The sequence below is a fragment of the Eptatretus burgeri genome, chromosome 11, assembly GCF_056783735.1.
Source record: "Eptatretus burgeri isolate ZD-2024b chromosome 11, Ebu_testis_v1, whole genome shotgun sequence".
Classification (NCBI taxonomy): Eukaryota; Metazoa; Chordata; class Myxini; order Myxiniformes; family Myxinidae; genus Eptatretus; species Eptatretus burgeri.
In genome coordinates, this window is record NC_140971.1 from 27,381,916 (window position 1) to 27,407,576 (window position 25,661).

Genomic DNA, 25,661 nt, shown 5'->3' on the forward strand with positions numbered 1-25,661 from the left:
TGAAAAGGCTGAATGCCGAAACTCCGTGTTTGCTTCTAAATATTGTGTCCTAAAACTTTCTGTACCCACCTTACTCAGTGGCACCCAGCTGTTCCTGGACTCTGTGCCCTTTTCTCCTGACAAGGTGGAGAGCTTGCTGTACTTTCTAATGTTCTGTTCTAAAACTTTCATATTCTGTACTCTAATCTAATGTTAGCTTTAAGTGATGCCACCCAGATAGTCTGTACTCTAATCTAATGTTAGCTTTAAGTGATGCCACCCAGATAGTCTGTACTCTAATCTAATATTAGCTTTAAGTGATGACACGCAGATAGTCTGTACTCTAATCTAATGTTAGCTTTAAGTGATGACACAGAGATAGTCTGTACTCTAATCTAATATTAGCTTTAAGTGATGACACCCAGATAGTCTGTACTCTAATCTAATGTTAGCTTTAAGTGATGACACCCAGATAGTCTGTACTCTAATCTAATATTAGCTTTAAGTGATGCCACCCAGATAGTCTGTACTCTAATCTAATGTTAGCTTTAAGTGATGCCACCCAGATAGTCTGTACTCTAATCTAATATTAGCTTTAAGTGATGCCACCCAGATAGTCTGTACTCTAATCTAATGTTAGCTTTAAGTGATGACACCCAGATAGTCTGTACTCTAATCTAATGTTAGCTTTAAGTGATGACACAGAGATAGTCTGTACTCTAATCTAATATTAGCTTTAAGTGATGCCACCCAGATAGTCTGTACTCTAATCTAATGTTAGCTTTAAGTGATGACACCCAGATAGTCTGTACTCTAATCTAATATTAGCTTTAAGTGATGCCACCCGGATAGTCTGTACTCTAATCTAATGTTAGCTTTAAGTGATGACACCCAGATAGTCTGTACTCTAATCTAATGTTAGCTTTAAGTGATGACACCCAGATAGTCTGTACTCTAATCTAATGTTAGCTTTAAGTGATGACACCCAGATAGTCTGTACTCTAATCTAATGTTAGCTTTAAGTGATGACACCCAGATAGTCTGTACTCTAATGTAATATTAGCTTTAAGTGATGACACCCAGATAGTCTGTACTCTAATCTAATGTTAGCTTTAAGTGATGACACCCAGATAGTCTGTACTCTAATCTAATATTAGCTTTAAGTGATGACACCCAGATAGTCTGTACTCTAATCTAATATTAGCTTTAAGTGATGACACCCAGATAGTCTGTACTCTAATCTAATGTTAGCTTTAAGTGATGACACCCAGATAGTCTGTACTCTACTCTAATATTAGCTTTAAGTGATGACACCCAGATAGTCTGTACTCTAATCTAATGTTAGCTTTAAGTGATGACACCCAGATAGTCTGTACTCTAATCTAATGTTAGCTTTAAGTGATGACACCCAGATAGTCTGTACTCTAATCTAATATTAGCTTTAAGTGATGACACCCAGATAGTCTGTACTCTAATCTAATGTTAGCTTTAAGTGATGACACCCAGATAGTCTGTACTCTAATCTAATATTAGCTTTAAGTGATGACACCCAGATAGTCTGTACTCTAATCTAATGTTAGCTTTAAGTGATGACACCCAGATAGTCTGTACTCTAATCTAATATTAGCTTTAAGTGATGACACCCAGATAGTCTGTACTCTAATCTAATGTTAGCTTTAAGTGATGACACCCAGATAGTCTGTACTCTAATCTAATGTTAGCTTTAAGTGATGACACCCAGATAGTCTGTACTCTAATCTAATATTAGCTTTAAGTGATGACACCCAGATAGTCTGTACTCTAATCTAATGTTAGCTTTAAGTGATGACACCCAGATAGTCTGTACTCTAATCTAATATTAGCTTTAAGTGATGACACCCAGATAGTCTGTACTCTAATCTAATATTAGCTTTAAGTGATGACACCCAGATAGTCTGTACTCTAATCTAATGTTAGCTTTAAGTGATGACACCCAGATAGTCTGTACTCTAATCTAATATTAGCTTTAAGTGATGACACCCAGATAGTCTGTACTCTAATCTAATGTTAGCTTTAAGTGATGACACCCAGATAGTCTGTACTCTAATCTAATATTAGCTTTAAGTGATGACACCCAGATAGTCTGTACTCTAATCTAATGTTAGCTTTAAGTGATGACACCCAGATAGTCTGTACTCTAATCTAATGTTAGCTTTAAGTGATGACACCCAGATAGTCTGTACTTCATAATCTGCACTCTAATCCAATCGTCCGCTAAGTGGTTATTATAAATTGCATTGTTTTTCCAGAATATCAATTCTTTGCTCGAGGTATGTGGCTTTTTCTCAAAGAGTACTTGATCGTGGTACAAATATATAATAACGTCATTGTTAGAACTCCAGATATTAACAAGGTATCTAAGCTGATGGATTTGTAACACAATGTGTTATAAAACCTGTCCTGATTGCTGCAAGTTAAAACTTTCCAAACATTAAAAAAAAATCCGGTGCAAGCATGATCTTTAACTGAGTGGATTGGTGGTGACGTGGGTGAAGTCTTATTGAATTTCCTTCAATGATGTAGATTCATTCCAATGGCTGCTCAGGGTAGATATTCCTCACCCTACGATGGGGGTAGGGAAGGGGAAGGAATATCTACCTGCTATCATAGGAGAAGGAATATCGACCTGTCCAAGATCAGTTCATAGCCACGGAATCGTTAAGGATCCCGATGCTTTGTAAATTAGGGTTTAAGCCTCCACCACCACCACAAACATATTTTTTATTTCTTCAAGAAAGTAAACTCATGCAAAGTGAGGAATTTCATCATTAATGAAGATTTGTAAGCCCACCAAATCATTTACAGATCAGGAGGGAAGGTCTGCCAGAGATTCACATTCCAGAGACAAGCAAATTGAAGTAGGAAAAATGAACTCAGGCGATTCGAGAGGAAAGCATGGGAAGAAAGGAGAGTTGAAAGAAAGGGGTTGAAAAGTGTACATTTCCCAAAGCTGCAGACAGAAGACGAATTTAATGACTTATGGAGTCAAGGCAAGAAAACAATTTCTAATAAACATACAAACTTGCATTCAGTCTTAACACAAGACAAGTGAACACGTTTAGTAAAGCCACCTGAGGCCAATTAAAACCACTAATGTCCACAGGGCATTGGAAACAAGAGAAATGGTGAGGGAAGAATAAGAGGAGCTCCAGAACAAAGAAGAGAAGCTTATTGTGACTGAACTGTGACTGAATACCTTGTAAACTGAAAGGAGCTGATCTTAATTAAGAAAGTATTTTACCCACAAACGAGAACAACACATTGAATTGCATATTAATCTCGTTTCACAATACATACAAGGTCACACTGAGTAATTTGTCAAGCAAAATCATGTCATAACATGAAAGATTTGCATCATTTGGCTCGAAATGAAAGAGATGGCAAGATCTTGACATTGAACGACATGTTCCCAGTAGGAAAACCATTTATCAACAGTATCAAGATTTTCATTATTTGTATGCAGACTGTGGCTACTTGGCTGCATCATTTTCTGGGGGCATAGCTGTGCCACTGATGCAATGCCCCTGTTACCAAAACAATAGTACTCATTTTGCCAACTTCAGAAGGATGGCAGGCTGACTCAACCTTACCTGGTATTAATTCAACAGCCCAACAGCGGCTTCAACTCCAGACCCTCGGATCTTAAGGCAGCCACTTTAACTGTTAAGCCAACACCAGGCCTATTATTAAGCTCATAAATTATATTATTGGCAACGTTTATGATTTCAAATAAACTTAAAACAAGAAGAAACTATAATGGCACCCGGGAGAGCGCAGACCTCCACCAGGCTGAACAGTTCATGTTTTGTATCCCACTGATATGTTGGATCTGGATCCAGACCTTAACCGAAATCGATTCGGCTTGTTCTTGTCACCTACCCACCTCATGCACAACTTTTTGACATATCATGCCATACATAGTTTTTGGCAACATCTCTCAATTGTGAAGAATCACTTAAAAAATTTTTTAGAAATTCTCATATTCGGATCCAAAATCGAATCAGTTTGTCTTTGTCATACACTCAACCTGTCCACAAAGTTTCACCCGAATCCCATCCATTACTTTTTGAGATATCCTGCTCACAGGCAAACAAACAGGCAAACACACAGACAGACAAACAGAGGCGAAAACATAACCTCCATTGACCTTCAGTGGCAGAGGCAATAAAGTGGAATCCATATCAAAATGAAACAAGAGTTTCGGATGTCGCTTGCATGTAAAGAGTGAAAAATAAATGACTTGTAATTATACTGCCCTTGTGAAGCAACAGCATAAGGACTAAGACAAGAGGAGGAGTGACCTTTAAGAACCACCCGCTACAGTCTCGTTTTGAGACAGTGGGTTATAAAAAGCAGCAGAGAAGAGGATCGTCAATGTCCATGGAGGGATGTTGGGAAAGGAAGAGCAGAATGCCTCAATGATTAACATATAAAAGAAGACTAAGCGAGAAAAACCACGCTTACTTATTCCTTTGTCTGTGGTCCAAAGCATTGTGCAATTGCTGATTCAGAAGAAACAAGTCAAGTCCAAGTAAAGGCAGAGTGAGCAGAAGAAAACAAAAACTCATGGCCAGCGATAAACAAATTAAATATATGATCTGATATTAACAGCAATTATGGATCACAAGACCTCACCAAAAAACTGGGAGACTCGGCCTTTCTTGTGATTATGGGTGTCGCATTTCCTCCTGTTTATACAGGGAAGGAAGGAGGCCAAAATCACTTTGTATTCACCATTTATTTCACCTTGTCTAATGATAAATTGACATACTGTATTTTGATTCAGCCGGTAACATCACTATCAGAAAAGAGACACCAGTCAATGGCGAAACATCAATTTCCCTTGATTTGCTGTGGCTTAACCGCAAAAGGTTCACCGTTGATGAGTGATGCAACACACCGAGTTCAACATCGGAGCAGATTATTATAATTTCTGCAACTTGGTAACCTTAGCATTACATGGAACCTCATGAAGCTTTTCACATTGCAATGAAGCAAATATCCAGGCTGAGTCTAAGCTAGAATTCCACCAAATGAAAAATGACTGTCACCTCTTTTGTTAAAAGCAACAACAACAACTGGTGTTCATATATTCAACTGGATATTAAATGGACTGAAAGGAGAAGTGAGTCACTATGGTGATGACACACCAGTATTTCATGAATATCATTGACTCTCCTCCAAAGGATAATGAATGTAACCAAATATTGGTGACAAAAATGCTTTTCTTTCAAGAGCAATGAACTTTCACTGACAGCTATGACCGCATACGCTCAATCTGCCCAACAGAAAAGGAAGGTAAAATGTGTGCAGAGATACCTGGAATGTTTCATGAGCAACTGTCAATCTTTGGATATTTTTTATTACATTTAGGTACGACATGTTTTCGTTTGGCCAAATGATCCCTTCGCTGTCTGTGGATAGTTTGCTAAAAAAATTAATATATGAGGGCCAATCCTACAGCCGTTGATGCTTGCATGTGCCAGTGGCAGAACCAAAAGTGGCGTCAGTGCAAATTACATGTGGCACATTATGACCTAAATATTTAAGTATGGAAGCTGTCTGGCTTCCATCAAATGATAGAATGTCAACAAAATAACTTTCCTACTGCCAGCATTGCAACAGAGGTCAGCTTGTGACGGAGACAAAGATTGGACAGTGTATTGGGAGCACACATAAGCTGTCTTGTCTCTAAAATGCACACAGGAGTTTAAAAAAAAGGTTATGAGCTGTGGAAAAAGTGTCAAAGAAAGGGAGAGAGGTTTCAGAGTATGAGAGAGAGAGATAGAGAGATAGAGAGATAGAGAGATAGAGAGAGAGAGAGAGAGGTTTCACAATAAGACATTGGGAAAGGGAGAGGTTTCAGAAAGGGAGAGGTTTCAGAAAGGGAGAGGTTTCAGAAAGGGAGAGGTTTCAGAAAGGGAGAGGTTTCAGAAAGGGAGAGGGTTCAGAAAGAGAGAAGGTTTCAGAAAGAGAGAAGGTTCAGAAAGAGAGAGGTTTCCAAAAGAGAGAGGTTTCCAAAAGAGAGAGGGTTCAGAAAGAGAGAGGTTTCCAAAAGAGAGAAGGTTCAGAAAGAAAGAGGTTTCCAAAAGAGAGAAGGTTCAGAAAGAAAGAGGTTTCCAAAAGAGAGAGGGTTCAGAAAGAAAGAGGTTTCCAAAAGAGAGAAGGTTCAGAAAGAAAGAGGTTTCCAAAAGAGAGAAGGTTCAGAAAGAGAGAAGTTTCAGAATGAGAGGTTTCAGAAAGACAGAAAGAGAGAGAAATGTTTGGAGGGAAGTACCATGAATCAGCACCACCCAAAAGAGGTAGAATATCATGGGGGTTTATTTCAACACCAGTCTGAGATGGACGTTTCAATATACAAAGAATGCCCAATGCAATTTCCAAGCTTATTTCTAAAGCAATTCCATTTTACCAGAACTATTTCAGTTGCTTCCAGTCTGAATCACTGGCCGCTGTAAACAGTCCATTATTAAATTCCCCACTCCCAAGCATAAACATCTCGTTAAAACTTGAGACAACAAAGCATCCTGTTGACCTCTGCTGCACTCGTGTAATAAAAACAGGTTTCCGAGTACAAATGGTTCCTCTTTAAGCAGATTAACTTTACAAACAGTCCCTGAGCAATCACAAGCATGAACTGCACGTATTCAAATTTGCACCACCATTTGATGAGGATTCGGTCAAGTCGGTGGTGTGATGCGATTATTATATTGCAGTGAAATTGAAACAACCACACAGTGAGCAGAACACCTTTTTTGAGTCAATGACAGGTTAAAGCAACGACAACTCCAAACAATCACCAACTTGCCATTCACATCACACCTGGTGTGAGAAACGGTGAAACGACGTCTCTGCCTCACCCGATGCTTTGCTCTGAACTTGCAGCAGGAACTAGTGCCTGAACCCTGGGATGTATGAATCCTGGGAACTAAGCTTCCTCCAGACACCTGCGTCTCGGTCATGACTCAAACTGCAGAGCGGGAGAATGCATGCAAGAGAGAGATGATGGTGTTCGGCTTCAAGAGAGTTTTCGGAGTGTCCGGGGTTTGAGCATCGGATGAGGAGGTTCCGTTAAATTTCCCCTGCGCACCATTTCATCCCTTTTTAGGAATTCCGGTCGTTTCATTCCAGTGAAAGAGATCACTTGCAACAGGTGCCAAATCCAATCTTCAATTGGTCTCTAATTTTACAGCAGAAGTCAGCACAGTGAGGGCCTCTTTATGCTAAAGCAACCCAACCCTCATGCAACGTGAAGTCAAACAGTATACAGGCGTAGCCAAAAGCCTAGCATATTAAAACGTGTTTGGCGGTTTGCTGAGGACAACATTGAGGCTGAAAAACGTGGGCAGGACTGAAGGTTTAAAACTCTGGCTTATATACTGACCTCAAGGAAGGTTGTGGTTAAATTTCCTTGGAGATTTTCTTTCCCTGGAGAATATCTATCTCTATCTCTATATCTCCCTCATTGTCTGTCTCTGTCTCTGTCTCTGTCTCTGTCTCTCTCCCATCCTTTCCCTCTCTATCTCCCCCATCCTCTCTCTCTCTATCTCCCCCATCCTCTCTCTCTCTATCTCCCCCATCCTCTCTCTCTCTATCTCCCCCATCCTCTCTCTCTATCTCCCCATCCTCTCTCTCTCTATCTCCCCCATCCTCTCTCTCTCTATCTCCCCCATCCTCTCTCTCTCTATCTCCCCATCCTCTCTCTCTATCTCCCCCATCCTCTCTCTCTCTATCTCCCCCATCCTCTCTCTCTATCTCCCCCATCCTCTCTCTCTCTATCTCCCCCATCCTCTCTCTATCTCCCCCATCCTCTCTCTCTCTATCTCCCCCATCCTCTCTCTCTATCTCCCCCATCCTCTCTCTCTATCTCCCCCATCCTCTCTCTCTATCTCGCCCATCCTCTCTCTCTATCTCCCCCATCCTCTCTATCTCTCTGGAATGATGATATAAACAGTGTAGGTTTCATTTCCTGATTTTGTCCACCCCCCCCTCACTCCCCAGTTACTTGGTTGTCCTTCAATTGCAGCCCGATTCTTGTTTTCATCTCTCTTCCTATGTCAGTATTTGTACTTTCTCTGTAAAGAAGCACACTGTCGGTTTATTGCCTCTTTATTAAAAAAAACACGTTATGTCTGGCTTTTTTGAAACCGTTTTTGCATCATTTTCTGATTCTGATTTACCATACCCTGTTACAGAGTGTCAGTGCTGCCAAAGCAGTTCCTTGGCAAGGGTTATACTGGGTGGTTTGCCATTGCCTTCCCAGTTGTGGTTTAGGGTAGGAAATGGTGCAGGCGATAGCTCACCTACACTTATGAAAGCACACCGTGGGGTCTTTAACGTCCACCAACTCATGGCAGCAGATGGGACGCCCAGTTTAACATCCATCCAAGGGTTGGCGCACACACACATTGATGAATCACCATGCCTGTGAAACACCTGGACGACAGTTTATAGCTGGGTCGGGATTCAGACCCATGCTAGACAGCTTAGAGGTGAGTGTGCGTACCTCTGTGAGTCCTTTTGCATCAATAGCATTGTCTTAATATACGAGATGATAAAATGCTTTGAACTTTGGTGAGGCAAGAACATATTTGGCTTTATTGTTCAGCAGTTTTCTCTGTTGGCAAATTTGTCTGTCTTGTATCGTCTGCCAGCACCTTGTATGCATAGGCAAAATATGCTATTCAAATACTATTCTTTTTAGCTCACCTGGACTTTAGTCGGGTGAGCTTATGTGATCGAGCAGTGTCCGTAGGTGAGTGAATGAGTGAGTGAGTCAGTCAGTCAGTGAGTCTGTAAACACTTCAGTCATTATCACCTGAACCAAACACACATTTTGATGAAACTTTGCCACAAGTTTCATATCTGAAGCCAAATGAAGGTTTATTGACCGCATGAAAATCTGCGCTTATTAAGAGGGTCTACAGGGGTGGTTTGAAGGTATTTGCTCTCTTCTCCGAAACTACACACAATTTCAATGAAACTTGACCACAACCTTCACCACCCATGATGTACCAAAGTCTGTTCACGGCATTAAAAAAAACATCAGGGTCTAAGGAGGTCTGTGGGGGGTTTGAGTGACTGTTGATCCTGATACAGGTGAGCTTCAGGATGCGCAGTCCTATTTTTATTATTACTAGTGTGTGCCCGTACGTGTGTGGCCGTACGTGCAAAAAAAAAAAACTTTCAAACCGCGTACCAGAAACAAACACACAGGCCGTTCCTTCGCTCTTGCATGCCCGTGCGTGCGTGGACGTACGTGCGGGTCCGTACGTGTGTGCATGTACGTGCAAAAATAAAAAATTAAATAAAAAAAACTTTCAAACTGCGTACCAGAAACAACAACCACACAGGCCGTTCCTTCGCTCTGGCGTGCCTGTACATGCGGGCCCATACGTGCAAAAAAAGAAGAAAAAAAAAAAAAGAAAGAAAATTAAAAGAACAATTGTGACGTCAATTGTGATGTCATAGCACCGTGTCCTGTCATTGGTTTGGTAAATAAATGGCCATAACTTGGGAACCACTTGTCCGATTAATATCAAACCTTGAAAAGGCACATCCACAGGTCCCCAGCAATATACCTGGAAAGTTTGATTAGATCGGACCAGTGGTTGTCGAGAAACAGTGGTCATAGACAGACACACACAGAGATTACTGGAATTATAGATAGACAAGTGCGGGCCCGTACGTGCAAAAAAAAAAAAAAACTTTCAAACCGCGTGCCAGAAACAAGCACACAAGCCGTTTCTTCGCTCTCACGTGCCCGTACGTGCAAAAAAACAGAAAAGAAAAAAAAATAAGAATAATTGTGAAGTCACTCATGACGTCATAGAACCGTGTCCTGTCATTGGTTTGGTAAATAAATGGCCATAGCCTGGGAACCACTTGTCCGATTAATATGAAACCTTGAAAAGGCACATCCACAGGGCCCCAGAAATATACCGTTTCAATTAGATTTGACCAGTGGTTGTTGAGAAACAGCGGTCGCACACACACACACAAACACACACACACACACACACACACACACACACACACACACACACACACACACACACACACACACAGCTGGAATTATAGATAGATAATTCTTTCCTCCCCCCTACTTTTTCAAATTTATTCCCTTTAATTTACAATTATCATATTACTTATTTGGAGAAAATGTCATTTATAACGAACATTTTCAATTCCCATCCCTCTCCTTCTCCCTCCAAAAAAAAAAACACCAAGCATGGTGTTGATTTAAAGGTTTACAAGGTCACATGACCGCTGCACACCGCCCTTTTGAGAAATGAATCATGATAATGACTCACAGAAGATTTCTCTATTATAAAAAAAAAAACATTTGTCATTACTTATCATTACAAAAGAACTCAATCCTCTTTTGTGAACAGAAAATACATTTCACTTTTTATTACCGAAGTCCATGCGACTAATAAATGCTGCTTCGGCCTCGTGAAAAGCAGGTTGTGTTGACTCACATTCACCCAAATAAACAAAATAATTGACAAAATTACTCCTCTTATAAGAATTATGACATGGCGAATTTTTTGGAAAAACTCCAAACTAAGCTTTACAAAAAGAGGACAGAGATTATGCTTGTTGGACAACAAAGTAGAACCAAGATCATTAATCCCGTAAAATTAATGGGAGGAAAGAAATGGTATGGGATGGTATTTATTCGTAAAAGACACATTTAAAACCGACATACCTTTTCCTATTAAATGGGAGATATGACTCATCTCTGAAATGGCAACACAAATTCAGCACCCCCAAAACAAAACGTAGCATCTGCTACATTATAATTACAGGGATTGTGGATTACAATGAATCACGTGGTTTTTGTATATACATCACTTTGTATATACGAGTATAAAGCGGGAAGGGACCATCGACATGACCCCTTGCCTTTTGGTTGAGGAACGGTAGGAGTGGGTTGGGGGTGTTGCTTGTGGTTGCTCAAGTCTTTGGTTCCCTCATTTTTGAAGGATTGGGTCACGATGGATGCTGCTCGTGCTAAGGCGTTAACCTGTGTTCCTCCATGGTTTGTAAGCCCTCTCTTCCATGACCTATCCAACACCCCATCAAATGAACCTCCCTTTTGTTAAGGTGGAGAACTACCAATCCACTCTAGATGACTCCACTCCGACTGATCCTGATGATATCAGTGCTCACTTCCTCCGTTTAATTTACTTCTCTTCTCTTTTCCAGGTCATTCTCAAAGAGCCATATGACTGCATTATGGAAAATAACCAATGCTGTTACAATTAATAAGAATGGTGTCAAAATTAGTTCTCAACTATAGACCAGTGTACCTTCTCCCCAACACAAGTAAACTAAGGAATCGATAATTGCAACAAACATTAAGACATCTCTTCTCGAACGCAATGATCTCAAATCATCAGTTTGGTTTCTGCCCCAGTCATTCCATCGAGGACACGTTTCTTCTTACATGTCAAAAGAGGATGCAGACAAGGATAAACACAAGGAACTTTGGCAGAGAAGGCCATTCGGCCCTTAATGCCTGTGCTGCACCAACCCCAGTATTGTCACCCATCCACACAAGCCAATATTCCCATACCTCTCTATCTCCAATGCATCAAGGTACCTATCGAAATCCCATTTAAACCTATCCACCCCCTCCGCTGCCATGACCTTCCCAGGGAGACCATTCCATGCATAAACCACTCTCTGACTGAAAGGCCCTTGCCTTACAACTGTCCTAAGTCTCACCTTTCTTACCCTCAAGCCATGGCCCCTGGTCCTAACACTGCCCACTCTGCTTACAAGCAAAACTTCACCTATTTTATCCACACCCTTCATTTTCTTCAAACAAGAAGTCAGGACCATCTCTCTGGACACGTCATACATTTTATTCTCTCTGGCAGCATATCGTCATTTCCAAACTGTCAGCTCATGGAATTCAGGGGATTCCTCCTCGACCGCTTTTCATATTTTGCATGTGCTCACAAGTAGTGAGATCAGCTGACTCCACTCGATGCAGGACAGTTATTCACCCATCTGCCAGACAGTCCAGAGCAGCATACCTCCTTGATAATCTCAAAAAAACCAAAAAAACTGGTCATCTCCCTGGAAAATGTAATTGAGTGCAAGATAAACCTATATTCTTACTTTATCCCTCCTTAAAAACCAGCCTGAAATTCTACCAATTTATTTCCATGGCAACCCTATCGATGCCATGTCGTGTTGCTTCCAGCATAATATGCCACACGTGGTCCAACTAACAATTAAGTGCAGACGAATTATTTTTGGCTATTGACTGTAGAAAAAGAATATGTGCACAAGCTGGGCAACACATCACAACAATACGAGATCTGGAAAAAAAAATTTAATAGAATGAATGGTGGGAATCATACAGACAAGAATCTAAGGCATCCAAGAAATGAACTATCAGGAAGGAAGGGAACAAAGAGTCAGACCAAAACATGAACAAATAAATAAATAGAACAAAAAGTCAGTGAATGTGCTGACACATAGTGAGGGAATCGGCTGACCTGTTGGGTTCTGCACACGTGATGGAGATTTGAGGCAGAAGTGGCAAGGTGTTGGGGCGAGCAACACGCAAAGATACATCTAATGGCCTGGAAGTCCCAAACTACAGACGCACCAAAGAAGGCAAAAACAATGGAGTTGCAACAGACAAAGAGATGTTTATCATGGCTATCTATCGCAGGACGAGGCAAGAGTAAACGGAATCACCAAAAAAGTAAGTGAAAACGGAGCAGAAAGAGGGCAAAGGAATACATCGATGATAGCGACAAAAATCGGTAAGGCAGGAAGTTGAGGAATGAATAAACAAAAATTGAGCGTGAATTAGCCGGTGAGGTTATCGGAACGCGTAATATAGAATAGGAACACAAACACATGACGGAGTCAACATTACATTTGTTGAACAAGTTTTGAACAATTTAGAGAATCGTAAGGATATATATATATATATATATATATATATATATATATATATATATATATATATATATATATATATATATATATATATATATATATATATATATATATATATATATATATATATATATACATATATATATATATATATATATGATTGACCAACAAATATATTTTTGCCTCTGCCACCGAAGGTGAAGGAGGTTATGTTTTCACCCCTTTCTGTCTGTTTGTCTGTGTTCAGGATATCTCAAAAAGTTGTGGATGGATTCGGACGAAACTTTGGTGGACATGTTGAGTGTGTGACAAGGAAGAAATTATTTGATTTTGGTGAAGATCCGATTCGGATCTGAAGACTAGAATTTTTAAAGTGATTCTTCACCATTGAGAGATAGGGCCAAAAAGGATATAGTACTGAATCGCATGATATTTCAAAAATGTATTGGACCCGATATATCCTCATGGATCAGGAATTGCGTGGCGGAGGTATGCGCTCTACCGAGTGCCCTTCTAGTTTATATATTTGGTTGTTCTTTTAAACATTGATCTCCTTTTCATTAATTTCATCACATAGCTGGAAGGGCATTTGGTCGAGCGCATACCTCCGCCACATAATGCCTGATCCACGAGAACATATCAGGCCCAATCAATACATTTTTGAAATACCAGGCGATGTATCGTTTTTGGCCCGATCTCTCAATGGTGAAGAATCACTTAAAAAATTCTAGTAGTCGGATCCGAATCCGGATCTTCACCAAAATCGAATTAGTTCGTCCTTGTCACACACCGAACCTGCCCACAAAATTTCCACAACTTTTTGAGATATCCTGTGCACAGACAAACAGACAGAAAGGGGTGAAAACATAACCTCCTTCACCTCTGGTAGCAGAAGTAATTAGTGAATGAGGTGGAAATGAGGTTTAGGCAAGGTGTGAAATAGATCACGATGGAAGGAAGTGGTACCTGTCGACGAGCAAGTGGTGGGAGATGCAAGCTTCCTGAGTAGCGCCGTTTCACTCGATGTTGTCCATCATGACAAGTGTTGCGGCCTCCTCCACTTGTAGGTGGTGCCAGGAGAACAGCTTCAGCCCACTCCTGGGATTTAGGGAATGCAGTGGAAGAAAAGTTTAGGGAATGCAGAGAACATGAGTTTTCCTTTCCTTCCTCTCTGAAGAAGGAATGAGTTAATGGACTTCTGTATCAATCTTTTAATGCTATGAAACAATTTCTTTTTTTTACGGAGCTCGTCCTTCAGGAGGCCAAAGGCCACTCCCGGTGTGGGCTACACAAGAAGGGTTTTAGAGAGACAGCAGAATAAATTTGTTAACATTCGTCTTGCATTATAGAAGGTTATAGGATGAGGGAAAGCAGGTCACTGGCGAGGGGTCCCGGAGTGGAACAGCAGAATAAAAGAAGCTGGAGGAGTATGAAACAGTGTTGGCCCATTGACAACTTGGAAAACATGAAGGTCTGGTTCGGGACAGGGACATCAACTGAGTCTTCTTCACGCTGAAAGATACGAGCCAATTCTTCCCCCAGCTTTCCACATTCTCTAAAACATGACTAACAGTGGTACTGCCTTGGGAATGAGATGAAGCAGGCAGGCTTCCTGGATAAGTTGTGTATGGTATAGAATCATCCACATAAATGCCAAGCTGGAAAATAATGTGGTCTGGAAAGATTTATATACTTACAGTACAACAAGAATAACATGTGGCCCAGAACAGAACCTTGAGGAACATCTGCATTGACGCTATCTGTGGGGACGATTGTCTCCCATGTACCACTGAAACTTGCTAATCGGGACGAAATGCAGAGATCATGGCAAGCATTTGTCTATAGATAACATACAACTTGAGCTTATGAACAAGAACTGTCATACTTGAGCGTGGCATGGAATGCATCCTTCACGGTGAGATCACTCGCCTCAGTTGGAGCATATACAGAGACCAGGGAAATGACACCAAAGGAGTGACGAATCCTTCGTCTCATAATACGCTCGTTGACCGGTGTTACCTCAATTATCATTGGAGTCAGCTTATTGGACACAGCTACAGCAACTCCTTGGGCATGGTAACCATCAGAGCGACCAGACCAATAGTAGGTGTAACCACCCAACCATTATCTCACCGCAATCCAGTCTCCGAACCTCAGAGAGAGCTGCAATACCGATGTCCTAACGCTTGAGCTCAGATGATAACAGAGACAGGTGATCATCCTCTCTTAGGGATAGGACATTCCAGGCACCCACCCGAAGGGACCGCCTCAGGTTAACCCAAGGAGACCGCCGTCTGGTGAATGACACCTCAGCACCACTCCGACACACACAACCACAATATAACCCTGGAAGGTTACCCTGTGGTTTACCTCCTATTATATATCAAAGATTGGGGGTCCCGAAGGCTTTGCCCCAATCCCGTCATCCGGTGAGCTGCCCTGCGAAGGGCAGCTGCACAGTAGGTACTCCCACGGAGTGGGTTTTCAGATTTCTTTTTACTTTTGGTATGTTTTTGCGGAATGAAGTATTTTACGGTGGCCGGAGTGCAAATCCTGCCACCAACCTCCTAATAAATAGTTACCCAACTGCAGGGGGATGTCCGTAGACAAAGTTGGGTACCAGATTTGGATGGCCGTTGGCTCACAACGAGCTCCTCTGCCCTTTGACATGTTTTGTTTTTTTAATCCTGCTGGGTGTCCATGTCCAAACACCCTCCTCACCAAGAAACTTGGTGCGGGAGAGGGTTTAGTCACCGACAACCTGACCATGAAACAGGTTGGTACAGGTTTACATGTTACCTGTAGCAAGTCACAGATCTAATCTGACCTGACCTCCAGAAGAGGGGAGGCTGTTATAGCAGCAAAAAAAGGGGGGGGGGACCAACTCCATATTAATGCCCAGGATTTTGGAATGAGATATTGGACGAGCAGGTGTCCACATACTTTTGGTCATGTGGTGTACCTTTGTTTCTTCAAAAGGTAACTATGACAAAAAGGTAACTTATTATGATAACTCCCCCTCCCCACATCACGTCTGAGCAGAAACATTGAAAACCGCTATGAGAATGCATTTTTGTATGGAAACACTAATACTCTTCCTATTTTCTCACCTTTTGCTGAAACTGAAACTTGAACTATCTGAACAACTTAACGACATAAAATAAAACCAGAAGGTGAATTTAGAGTAAAGATATAGCTGTGAGGGAGTCTGAATGGATTATCTTATAGGCCTTAATTTCACTTAAAATACATTTTTGTCTAAAAACACAAATTTTCTTCCTGTCTTTAGCATCTGCAGCTCACACCATCTTAGCGCCCTCAAAAAATGAAATCAAGTATCAAATTAAAGTTAAGATAAAGCCGTGACAGTGGAAGAATGTGCAAGCCTTACAAAAGAGGCCTCACAGTCTTGTGATTGGCACTGCGTATTGCAGTGACCGCTGGGGGGCGTGTTTTGGGGGTGTCGGTCGCTGGAAACCAAGATGGTGATGTGTCCCAGGATAGCCTAGCATCGTGTCTAATAAAGAACTTGATTCAAACTGTGTGCTGACCTTACTACAAACAGAGCAAACAAAATGGTGGCGATGTGATTTTGAAGCCCTTCCCTGAATGGTGGTAGCCCTGCCCTGAACTGGGAAGCTCCTCCCCAAATGGACAGACAGACTGGCGCAGATTATATATAAGATACTGAGATAGTTGTTTATTGATGAATGAGGAGGTTCCAAGTAAGACAACTTCAAAGTCGGTGATTATGGTGACACGATATTAAATACTAACAAATACAACCTATCGCTTTGCTGATGGGAATATTAAGACAGGGAGGAACGAGGTTGAGGGGAGTGAGGAGGGGGTGTGGGATGGGAGGAGAGTGAGGAGGGAGAGGGGAGCGAGGAGGGGGTAGGAGGGGAGGGGGGGGAGGAGAAAGGGGAGGGAGAGAGAGGAGGGAGGGGAAGGAGAGAGAGAGGAGGGAGAGAGGGTGGGAGGGAGGGAGAGAGAGAGAGAGAGAGAGAGAGAGAGAGGGGAGAGAGAGAAGGAGGAGAGGAGAGAGAGAGGGTGGGAGGGGAGGGAGAGAGAGGCAGGTGGAGAGCGAGAGAGCATGAAGGGGGAAGCGAGGAGGGGTGGGGGGGAGCTGTAAGCTAAGAAAAAGGGGGAAGAGTGAGGAAGGGCGGGGGGAGAGCAACGCCTCACCAAATGACACTATACGCTCTGCGAGGGCGGTGGGAGTGAGTTGGATGTGGGAAAGAGGAGGGGAAGTGAGGAGGGTGAGGTAGTTTGGGAGGAGATATGCGTGAGGAGAGGGGGAGGGAAGGCAGCGTGATGGAAAAGGAAGGCGGTGCGAGTGGAAGGGAAGGCAGCATGAAGAAAGAAAAAGGGAAGGCAGCATGAAGGGAAGGCAATGTGAGGGGAGGGGATGGGAAGGAATATGTGTGGTAGAGCGTTAATTACGATTCATACTGTCTCATCAAAATGATTCTGCATAGAATAACAGTGAAGATGGAAATAAAATAATATCTGAAAATTATACATTTTCCTCCGGTCATACTATAAACACCACCTGGAGACAAACACCACGCAGAGCCAAACACTGTCGGGACATGTCCGGAGACAAACACCGTCCGGACACATAATCACTGTCCGAGAGGGGGCGTTGTAAGAGAGAGGGAGAGGTGTGGGAGGAGGATGCTGCACTGTATTGGGATGAGGAAGAGTGAGGATGGGATAGAGAGAAAGAGAGGGAGGGGTGGGGAAGGGAAGTTAGCAGAGAGAATATGTTATGCTTTTTGAACAGAAAACAAACACACACACACACACACACACACACACACACACACACACACACACACACACACACACACACACACACACACACACACACACACACACACACACACACACACACACACACACACACACACGTGGTTGGCCAATATCAGCAATTTTTCGGAAATCGGCAGATTGCAGTCATTGTGATTACGGACTACAGTACAGTACATACTGTATACTTATTACAACTTTCAATAAACAACTTTTAAAAACAACGTTGCATGACAGACGTTACAAGGAGATATGCATAAGCATTATTCTTTATAAACAGCTGCCAATCGTCGTGTGACAGGTGGAAAAAATTTGGCTTAGTAATTTACAAAACATGTTAATATGGCAAACAGCTTGGAAAGCAGGTGTATTTTGTATTTGTAATATATCAAATGTATTTTGCTTTGAAACTCACAAAGAGAAAGCACATAACCTTTTTAAAGCACACCCGATTCATTGAAAAAAATAAGCAATTGCTTTAGAAACAGCAGTGAGGGCAAAGGAAACTGTGATTTCTCGTAAATTACTGAAGTTAAAAGTTAAAACATCCACCATGGCGCAACACACCACAAACCGTACCGTTGTCGACTGTACGGCGCTCGGCAAGTGGCTTAAGCACTCAAGCAAGCACTCCAATTTAATGGTTAATAAAGAATTAAACGGCTGGCCAGGCTGTGGCTGAATACCATAGATGATCACTTTCACTTTAAAGCCAGTCTTCACCACGCACGCAACAGTTAAAGTAATAAAATGAATTCGTTCAAATAATGACTTTATCCACAAAAGAGTTGCTGTTTAACGAAGAACAACCCTGGATACATCGCAAAGTTTAATTACCCGTGAAATAAACATTGCAGAAAATTAATCTGCCATGTTGCCTGCTCGTCTGTGCGCACGTCACGTGGTGCATTGTTTGTGGAACGTGCAAACGCTATAACTTTATTTTAAAACGTCTTATTTTCACCAGATTTGCTTTGATTCCATGTAGAGCACCTCATGAAACCTCTGAAAATATCGACACAGATCTGGCAGACACTATGGATAAGCAGTCCTTCTGAGGGACAGGGTGCGAGGTTGAGCAGTAAATGCATTTTGCTCAATATATGTTATGCATGAAGTTATTTGCTCAATGAAGCTGGTTAATTTTGGCACATTCTTCAATCTTTTGTTCACTCAATACAATTCTCCAAACAGTAGAAAAAGATAAGTTTAATGCTTTGTGGAAATTTCACATTTCCTTGTGTATGTATGGAGAAAGAGGGAATATAGCCTTGCTTGCTTAAGGGAAATAGGTGTATCGGCTGAGTGATAAGACTCATTCTTTCTTCAAATTATCAGATTTCACTCCAGATTTCGACACTTATTTAGTCCGGACGATACTCAAAACCGAAATAATATTTCGATGATATACTTTAATTAATTTGTGAGAGGAGATCGTGGAAAATCGTATCATATAATGCATGAAATTGCTCCAAGCTCCTGATTTGAAAATTAAAGTACTTACAAAAGCGATGTATACAGCGATGTGTAGCTATGATGAACAGGCATTTGACAATGACTGAGGAAAGTGAAAAAAAAAACCTTTCTCGTAAAGAAATCGTGGCCTGTTCCAAGTCAAAGCAGCTTCATGCCCCAGCAAAGTTACCTAGGATATGCCTTAAGACCCCAAACTTAGGATATGCCTTTAGATACGCCTTAAGAGAACAGTGACCGAGGATGGACCTGATGAAGGATATAATTAAATAAGGCCATTAATTATCTTCAAAAGGGGTGTTTTAATGGACCCAAACACAATTTTCAGTCACACACTTCCTTGGAGTTTTCTTAGTATGCATGTAAAGTTTCAGGCTGCTCGGTTTCACAACTTTGGAGTTATGGACGAGAGACACACACACTTATTTGCATCGAAGATATTAACACACACACACACACACACACACACACACACACACACACACACACTACATGCTGTTTTCAGTGTATCATTATCATCAATCATCTTTGGCCTAAAAACTGTATATCTAGTTACTAGTGTGAATAAATTTATTTATACATTGCATAGGTATACTGTACATCTACTATGCATAATGTATAGATTGAACACATGTCCTGTTTTTATAATGTTAACATTTATACTGTATTTACATCCTGTATACATACATACACACACACACACACACACACACACACACACACACACACACACACACACACACACACACACACACACACACACACACACACACACACACACACACACAGTACACGCGCATATATTGTGCCACATTCAAAACACACACACATCGTCCTATCTTCTTGCTCTCCACTGCCAACTAACATTCACGATTCCTCAGCATCCTTTGAAAGAAGACACACACACAGTGAGTCTGGCCAGTTTCCCAGTGGCCACATCTGAGTCTGTGGCACCAGTCACCCCGAGGTATTGTGACTGACATCTGGCATTGAAACTTGTTGAATGACCTTGAGACAGCAAGTTATATGGTCAAAAACTGCGGATCAGTCACTTGAATATGTCCACTTCAATAATTTATATGGCGAGTCACACGAGCACGGAATGCGAATAATGCCTCAATCATTGAAAACCTATGATTAGTCGATTACATTTCAACCTGCCCTTTTCGCACTTTAGATTTTCTCAACATCTGAGCAAACAGCCCTTTTAAAGAGCAAACCTTTTGTTTTTTCCTCCACATATTTTTGCATTTTTCTTTGATGTCCACAATTTAGATTAAATCTTTCCGTATTCATGCGACTAATGCCGCAGCAGCATTATTGGTGCAATAAAAGCTTCTGCAGCAGAGCTTTAATTATATATCTGGGTTGTGTCAAATGTCTGACCATGTACTGCATGTGCATACCATGCGAGCAGCGGAACCTTCCTGGCACTCTTCTTGCATAGTATGTCATATCTAACACAGCTCAGAATAAATGGAAACTATTAATGCCACATTATTTTCAGTTCCAACTACTCTGTTCTCTATTTTTGTACCATTATATGAATTCTCTATCTGAACAATCATGCTTCTTCATGAGCCAATACATTTCCAATTCCTATCACAATGTCCTTGTATCAACTAACATGTCTGCAAGAAACCGTCAACATGGGCACGCAGATTAACAAAAAACAAAAAAACAAACTTGAGCTGACTTCGTATGAACTGCCTCGGGTGTAAATAGAACTTGCATGTGCAGATGTGGGCTTATGGGGTAAAAAGTGTGGAGGAAGTGGTCCAATTGAGAAAAAGAAGAGGAGAGTAGATAATATAAAATAAAAATAATAATTACCGTTTTTACAGCCATTTTTCCCTGCTGTGCAGGGGTTTGGCTTTTTGTGAGGCAATGTTTTATGGCCGGATGCCCTTCCTGACGCCAACCCTGGTCGCCTCTTACGACACACAGGGATATGGTACACCTATTCTAACCGGGGCATACACCGGGACCAGTACACTGGTACTCATTTCGCCGACCTCGGAAGGATGACAGGCTGAGTCAACCCCCTGGTGTTAATTCAGCAGCCAACGGGGCTTGAACTCAGGACACTGGGATCCCAAGCCGCCACCCTAACCACTAAGCCAACACCAGGCTTAGAGTAGATAATAGAATAGAATAGAAAAAAAAAAAAAAAAAAAAAGATGGTGGGAGAGAAGGAGAGAAGTGAGGAATGTGCATCATGGATGGAGTATCCCAGGAAGTAGGAGGTGGAAACACGTGGGTAAATGAGGGACACCGAGTGTATTGAAATCAACAACTTCCACACAGGTGTGGCCCATGTGTTAATTCAGTAAATGACATCCCAGCATGCTTCGGGTCATGTATAGAAATGCTGCACAGGTCTGGTTGCCTATAATTATGACTAGCATGGTTGCAAGAGGAGACCTCAGTGACTTTGAAAGAGGGGGTGATTGTTGGAGTGTGTTTGGCAGGAGCTTCAGTGACAAAGACAGCTCAACTAGCTGATGTTTCATAAGCAAGGGTGTGTAAGGTGATGGCGGAATGGAACTCCAAAGGAAAGACAACAGTTTAACAGCAAAGGGCAACAGTGGGTGGAAGCACATACACCAGGATCGTGATATCCGTGCAATAATTTGAAGTGCAAGACGAAGCAGGTGAGCAACTAAAGATATTTGACTGTAAGTTTCAACCTGGGAGGTGAACAGCCAGTTTCATCAAAAACAGTCCACCAAGAACTCCACAGAGCAGGATATCATAGTTGGGTTGCAGTGCACAAACCGCTCATCACACCTGGCAATGCACGTTTGTGAGTCCAGTGGTGCAAAGAGCACAGGCAACGGACTACAGAGCAGTGGAGAAATGAGATATGGTCAGATGAATCATCCTTCATGAGTGCACATGTGGCACCAACCCAAAGAACTGCACAACCCCGAGTAATTGGTTTCAACAGTGAAGGATTCTAATGGTTCTGGAATGATGTGGGGCACATTTTCCTGGGATGGTTTGGGTGCAATCATTCCCTTACAAGGCAAGATCAATTGCTACTTCATGGTACCGAGTGATCATCATCACCCCATGTTGCAGCATTTCTCTCCTGCAGGGAGGGGGTGTCTTCCAGGATGGCAATGCTCCCATCCACAGAGCATGTGTGGTCACCAAGTGGTTTTATGAGTATGACACGAATGTTATCCATATGTCATGGCCTTCTCAGTCACCAGATCTGAACACAATCAAGCATTTATGGGATATTCTGGAATGACACATGAGACAGCGTTTTCCACTTTCATAAAACAGGTGTGAGTCAATTGACTTTTTAATTGACGAATGGTGCCGCATCCCTCCTTCAGAATTCCAGATGCTGGTGGACTCTGTGCCACGGCACATACAAGCCGTACTGGCCGCACGTGGTGGCCCAATGCCTGATTAAGTGACTTTACATTGGTGTTTCCATTTTTTTGTCCACTACCTGGATATGTTATTACTATAACCTCTGTGAATGACAGGATAGCCTAGAGGTATATGCATACTAGGTTTGAATCCCAACTTCACTCTAAATTGTCACCCTGGTGTTTCAAATCAAGGTGTGAGCTGCACATCAGCTCTCTCTCCCTTTTGAGTGCAGCCTTCTGGCTGCTGGTTGCATCATTGGTAAGATACACGGCTATGCCGCTGATGCAGTGTCCCTATTACCAGTACACTGGTACTCATTTTGCCGACCTCGGAAGGATGACAGGCTGAGTCAACCCCACCTGGTATTAATTCAGTGGCCAACGGGGCTCGAACTCAGGACCTTAGGATCCCAAGTCGGCCACCATAACTGCAAAGCCAACACCAGGCTTACTGCACATCAGCTGAAAGTATGTTAACCCAGAAGAACCATTTCCCAGCACTGGTTGTTGGTGGATATTGAAGATCCCACTTCAATTTACATATTTCATGAAAAGTATGCATGAAAATCAGTGAACATGACCGCTCGGCATAAAACAGGTGCAAAAACAGATCCCTGCAACTACAGACCAATCAGCCTTCTCCCAATCATCAGCAGGTTATGGAATGCATCATCACTTCTGACATTAAATCCTTCCTCTTCTTCAATGGCTTGATTTCCGATCATCAATTTGGAGTCAGACCAGGTCACTCTACCCTGGATATGCTGCTTCTGCTATTCCAACAATGGATAAAGTTCCTCAATACCAGGCATGAAATCAGAGCCATATCCCAAGACATATCACGTGCTTTCCGTATGGTCTGGCACCCTGCCCTGCTCACCAAACTCTCTTCCTATGGCATCCAAGGCCATCTGCAATCACGGCTCACAGACTTCCTCTCCTGTCACAGCCAACGTGTGGCCCTTAATGGAGTTCTGTCACCCCCTCTTCCTGTCCAGGTTGGAGTTCCTCAAGGCAATGTTCTGGGCCCTGTTCTTTTTCTGGTTTTCATCAATGATCTATCTCTCTGACACTGGAAAATCCTCTTTATCTCTTTGCTGATGACTCCACCCTCTGCCATACCATCTGTCATCCATCATCCCTCAGATCGGCAAGCAGCTGCCTCTTCACTCTCTGCAGATCTGGATCAAATCACAAGCTGGTCCAACATCTGGAACATGTCTTTCAAACTTGACAAATCTCACACTCTCACTATGTCTCTCCAAAAGGACTGTCTGGAACCACCCCCCCCCCCCCAATCTACTTTCTCAACAATCCTCTTGAAGAAGTAAGAAGTCCTTTCATTCAAGCTTCTGGGTCTCACTATCTGTCATGATCTTTCCTGGGAAAGCGACATTTTCAAGCTGGCCTCCAAACCCAGTCACTGACTGGGAATCCTCCATCATGCAAAGTCCTTCCTTGGCACACCTGAGCTCCTGACCACATACAAAGCTTTCGTCTGCAGCCTGATGGAGTACTGCTCTCCGCTCTCGGCTGGTGCTCTTGCCTCTGACCTTTCTTGGCTTCTTGCTGTGGAAGCCAGGGCAATTCGGATCATTTGAATCTCCCGCGGTGAGGCTGTCTTTAGGTCTCACTCTCTTACCGCAAGCACGTCAGTGGTCTTTCTGTCTTTTACCTTCTCCTTTCGGGTCTCGCCCCTCATGCTCTGTCTGCGATATGTCCCCCCATATTTCTGCAGGGTATTCAAGGTCCGCCCACAACCTCCTTCTGGTAAAACTACCAAAATCAAGAATCACTGCTCATCTTCACTCTTTCATTCCTCTTTTTTTTCTCACCTTTGGACTACTACAACTACCACACTCTCTTCAATCCCACTCTTCTCTCCAGGTCTTCAAAACAGCTGTTCACCACCATCTCTTTATCTTCCTCCATCCAAAACCATGATCTTTTCTACCCCCGCTAATCCACTCCAAACCCACCTCCTTCAAATTCCCTGCTTTCTTTCCTGAAAGCCCCTGTAATATCAGTCTTGTTTACCCTGATAACCCACCCCATCCCTTTTCCTTCCACAGATCTCCTAATGTTTGTGTTCCCCGCTGTTTTGTCCTTCCCACTCTCGCCCCTCTTATCTCCTGCTGCCCTTGTTGTACGTTCTGTGTTTTAGCTCTCATAAAAGCCTCGACATTCTATACAAAATAATTTAATAACTAGAGGGGCACTCGGTAGAGCGCATACCTCCACCACGTAATGCCTGATCCACAAGAACATATCGGGCCCAATACACTTTGAAATATCATGCTATACAGAACTATATCGTTTTTGGCCCTATCTCTCAATGGTGAAGAATCACACTTTAAAAAATTTAATGATTCTCGTATCCAGATCCAGTTTCTGATCTTCACCAAAATCAAATCAATTCTTCCTTGTCACACACCCAATATATCCACCAAGTTTCATCTGAATCCATCCACAACCTTTTGAGATATCCTGTACACAGACAAACAGACAAACAGACAGACAGACAGACAGAAAGGGGTGAAAAAACCTCCTTCACTTTCGGTGGCAGAGGTAATAATTTTTTTTAAAAATGGAATGAAAAGTTTTAGAAATTTGGCGTATGTTGACCTTTTGGCCTATGTTAACCTTTTAGTCGATGTTGACCTCAAAAATAATTGGTGGTTGAATTCAAGCACATGAAATATAAATCCTTTCAATTTCAAGTGAATCAGATAAAAATTAAGGATTTTAGAAATCTCACCTAAGTTGTTGACTGTTGGCCAATGTTGACCTTTTGGTCAATGTTTACCTAAAAAAAAGTATTGAATTCAATGACCAAATATGCAACTTCTCTTCAAATTTCAAGTCAATCAGATGAAAATTGACAATTTTAGAAATACGGCGTATGTTGATGTTTTGGCCTATAACGACCTCAAAAATAATTGGTGGTTGAATTCAATGACCTGATCTGCAAATCCTGTTCAAATTTCTAGTCAGAGGAAAATTGATGATTTTAGAAATTTGTTGACCTTTGGCCTATGT

At 42.1% G+C, this 25,661-nt stretch overlaps 1 protein-coding gene across 5 annotated transcripts in view; it reads right to left on the reverse strand.

The window, feature by feature from the left end:
• The window catches only part of LOC147016729 (3',5'-cyclic-AMP phosphodiesterase 4C-like), a 171,456-nt gene that overhangs the window by 64,895 nt on the left and 80,900 nt on the right, over positions 1–25,661 (reverse strand). For 4 of the 5 annotated variants that reach the window (XM_085847863.1, XM_085847861.1, XM_085847860.1 and 1 more), the window contains 2 exons: positions 13,912–14,043; positions 12,534–12,634 (listed from right to left, as the gene is read on the reverse strand). In XM_085847863.1, the coding sequence (XP_085703989.1) occupies positions 12,534–12,634; positions 13,912–14,043 (233 nt within the window). Of the gene's footprint in view, positions 1–6,840; positions 7,249–12,533; positions 12,635–13,911; positions 14,044–25,661 lie in introns of those variants that run through there. The other variant, XM_085847864.1, reaches the window with a different exon arrangement.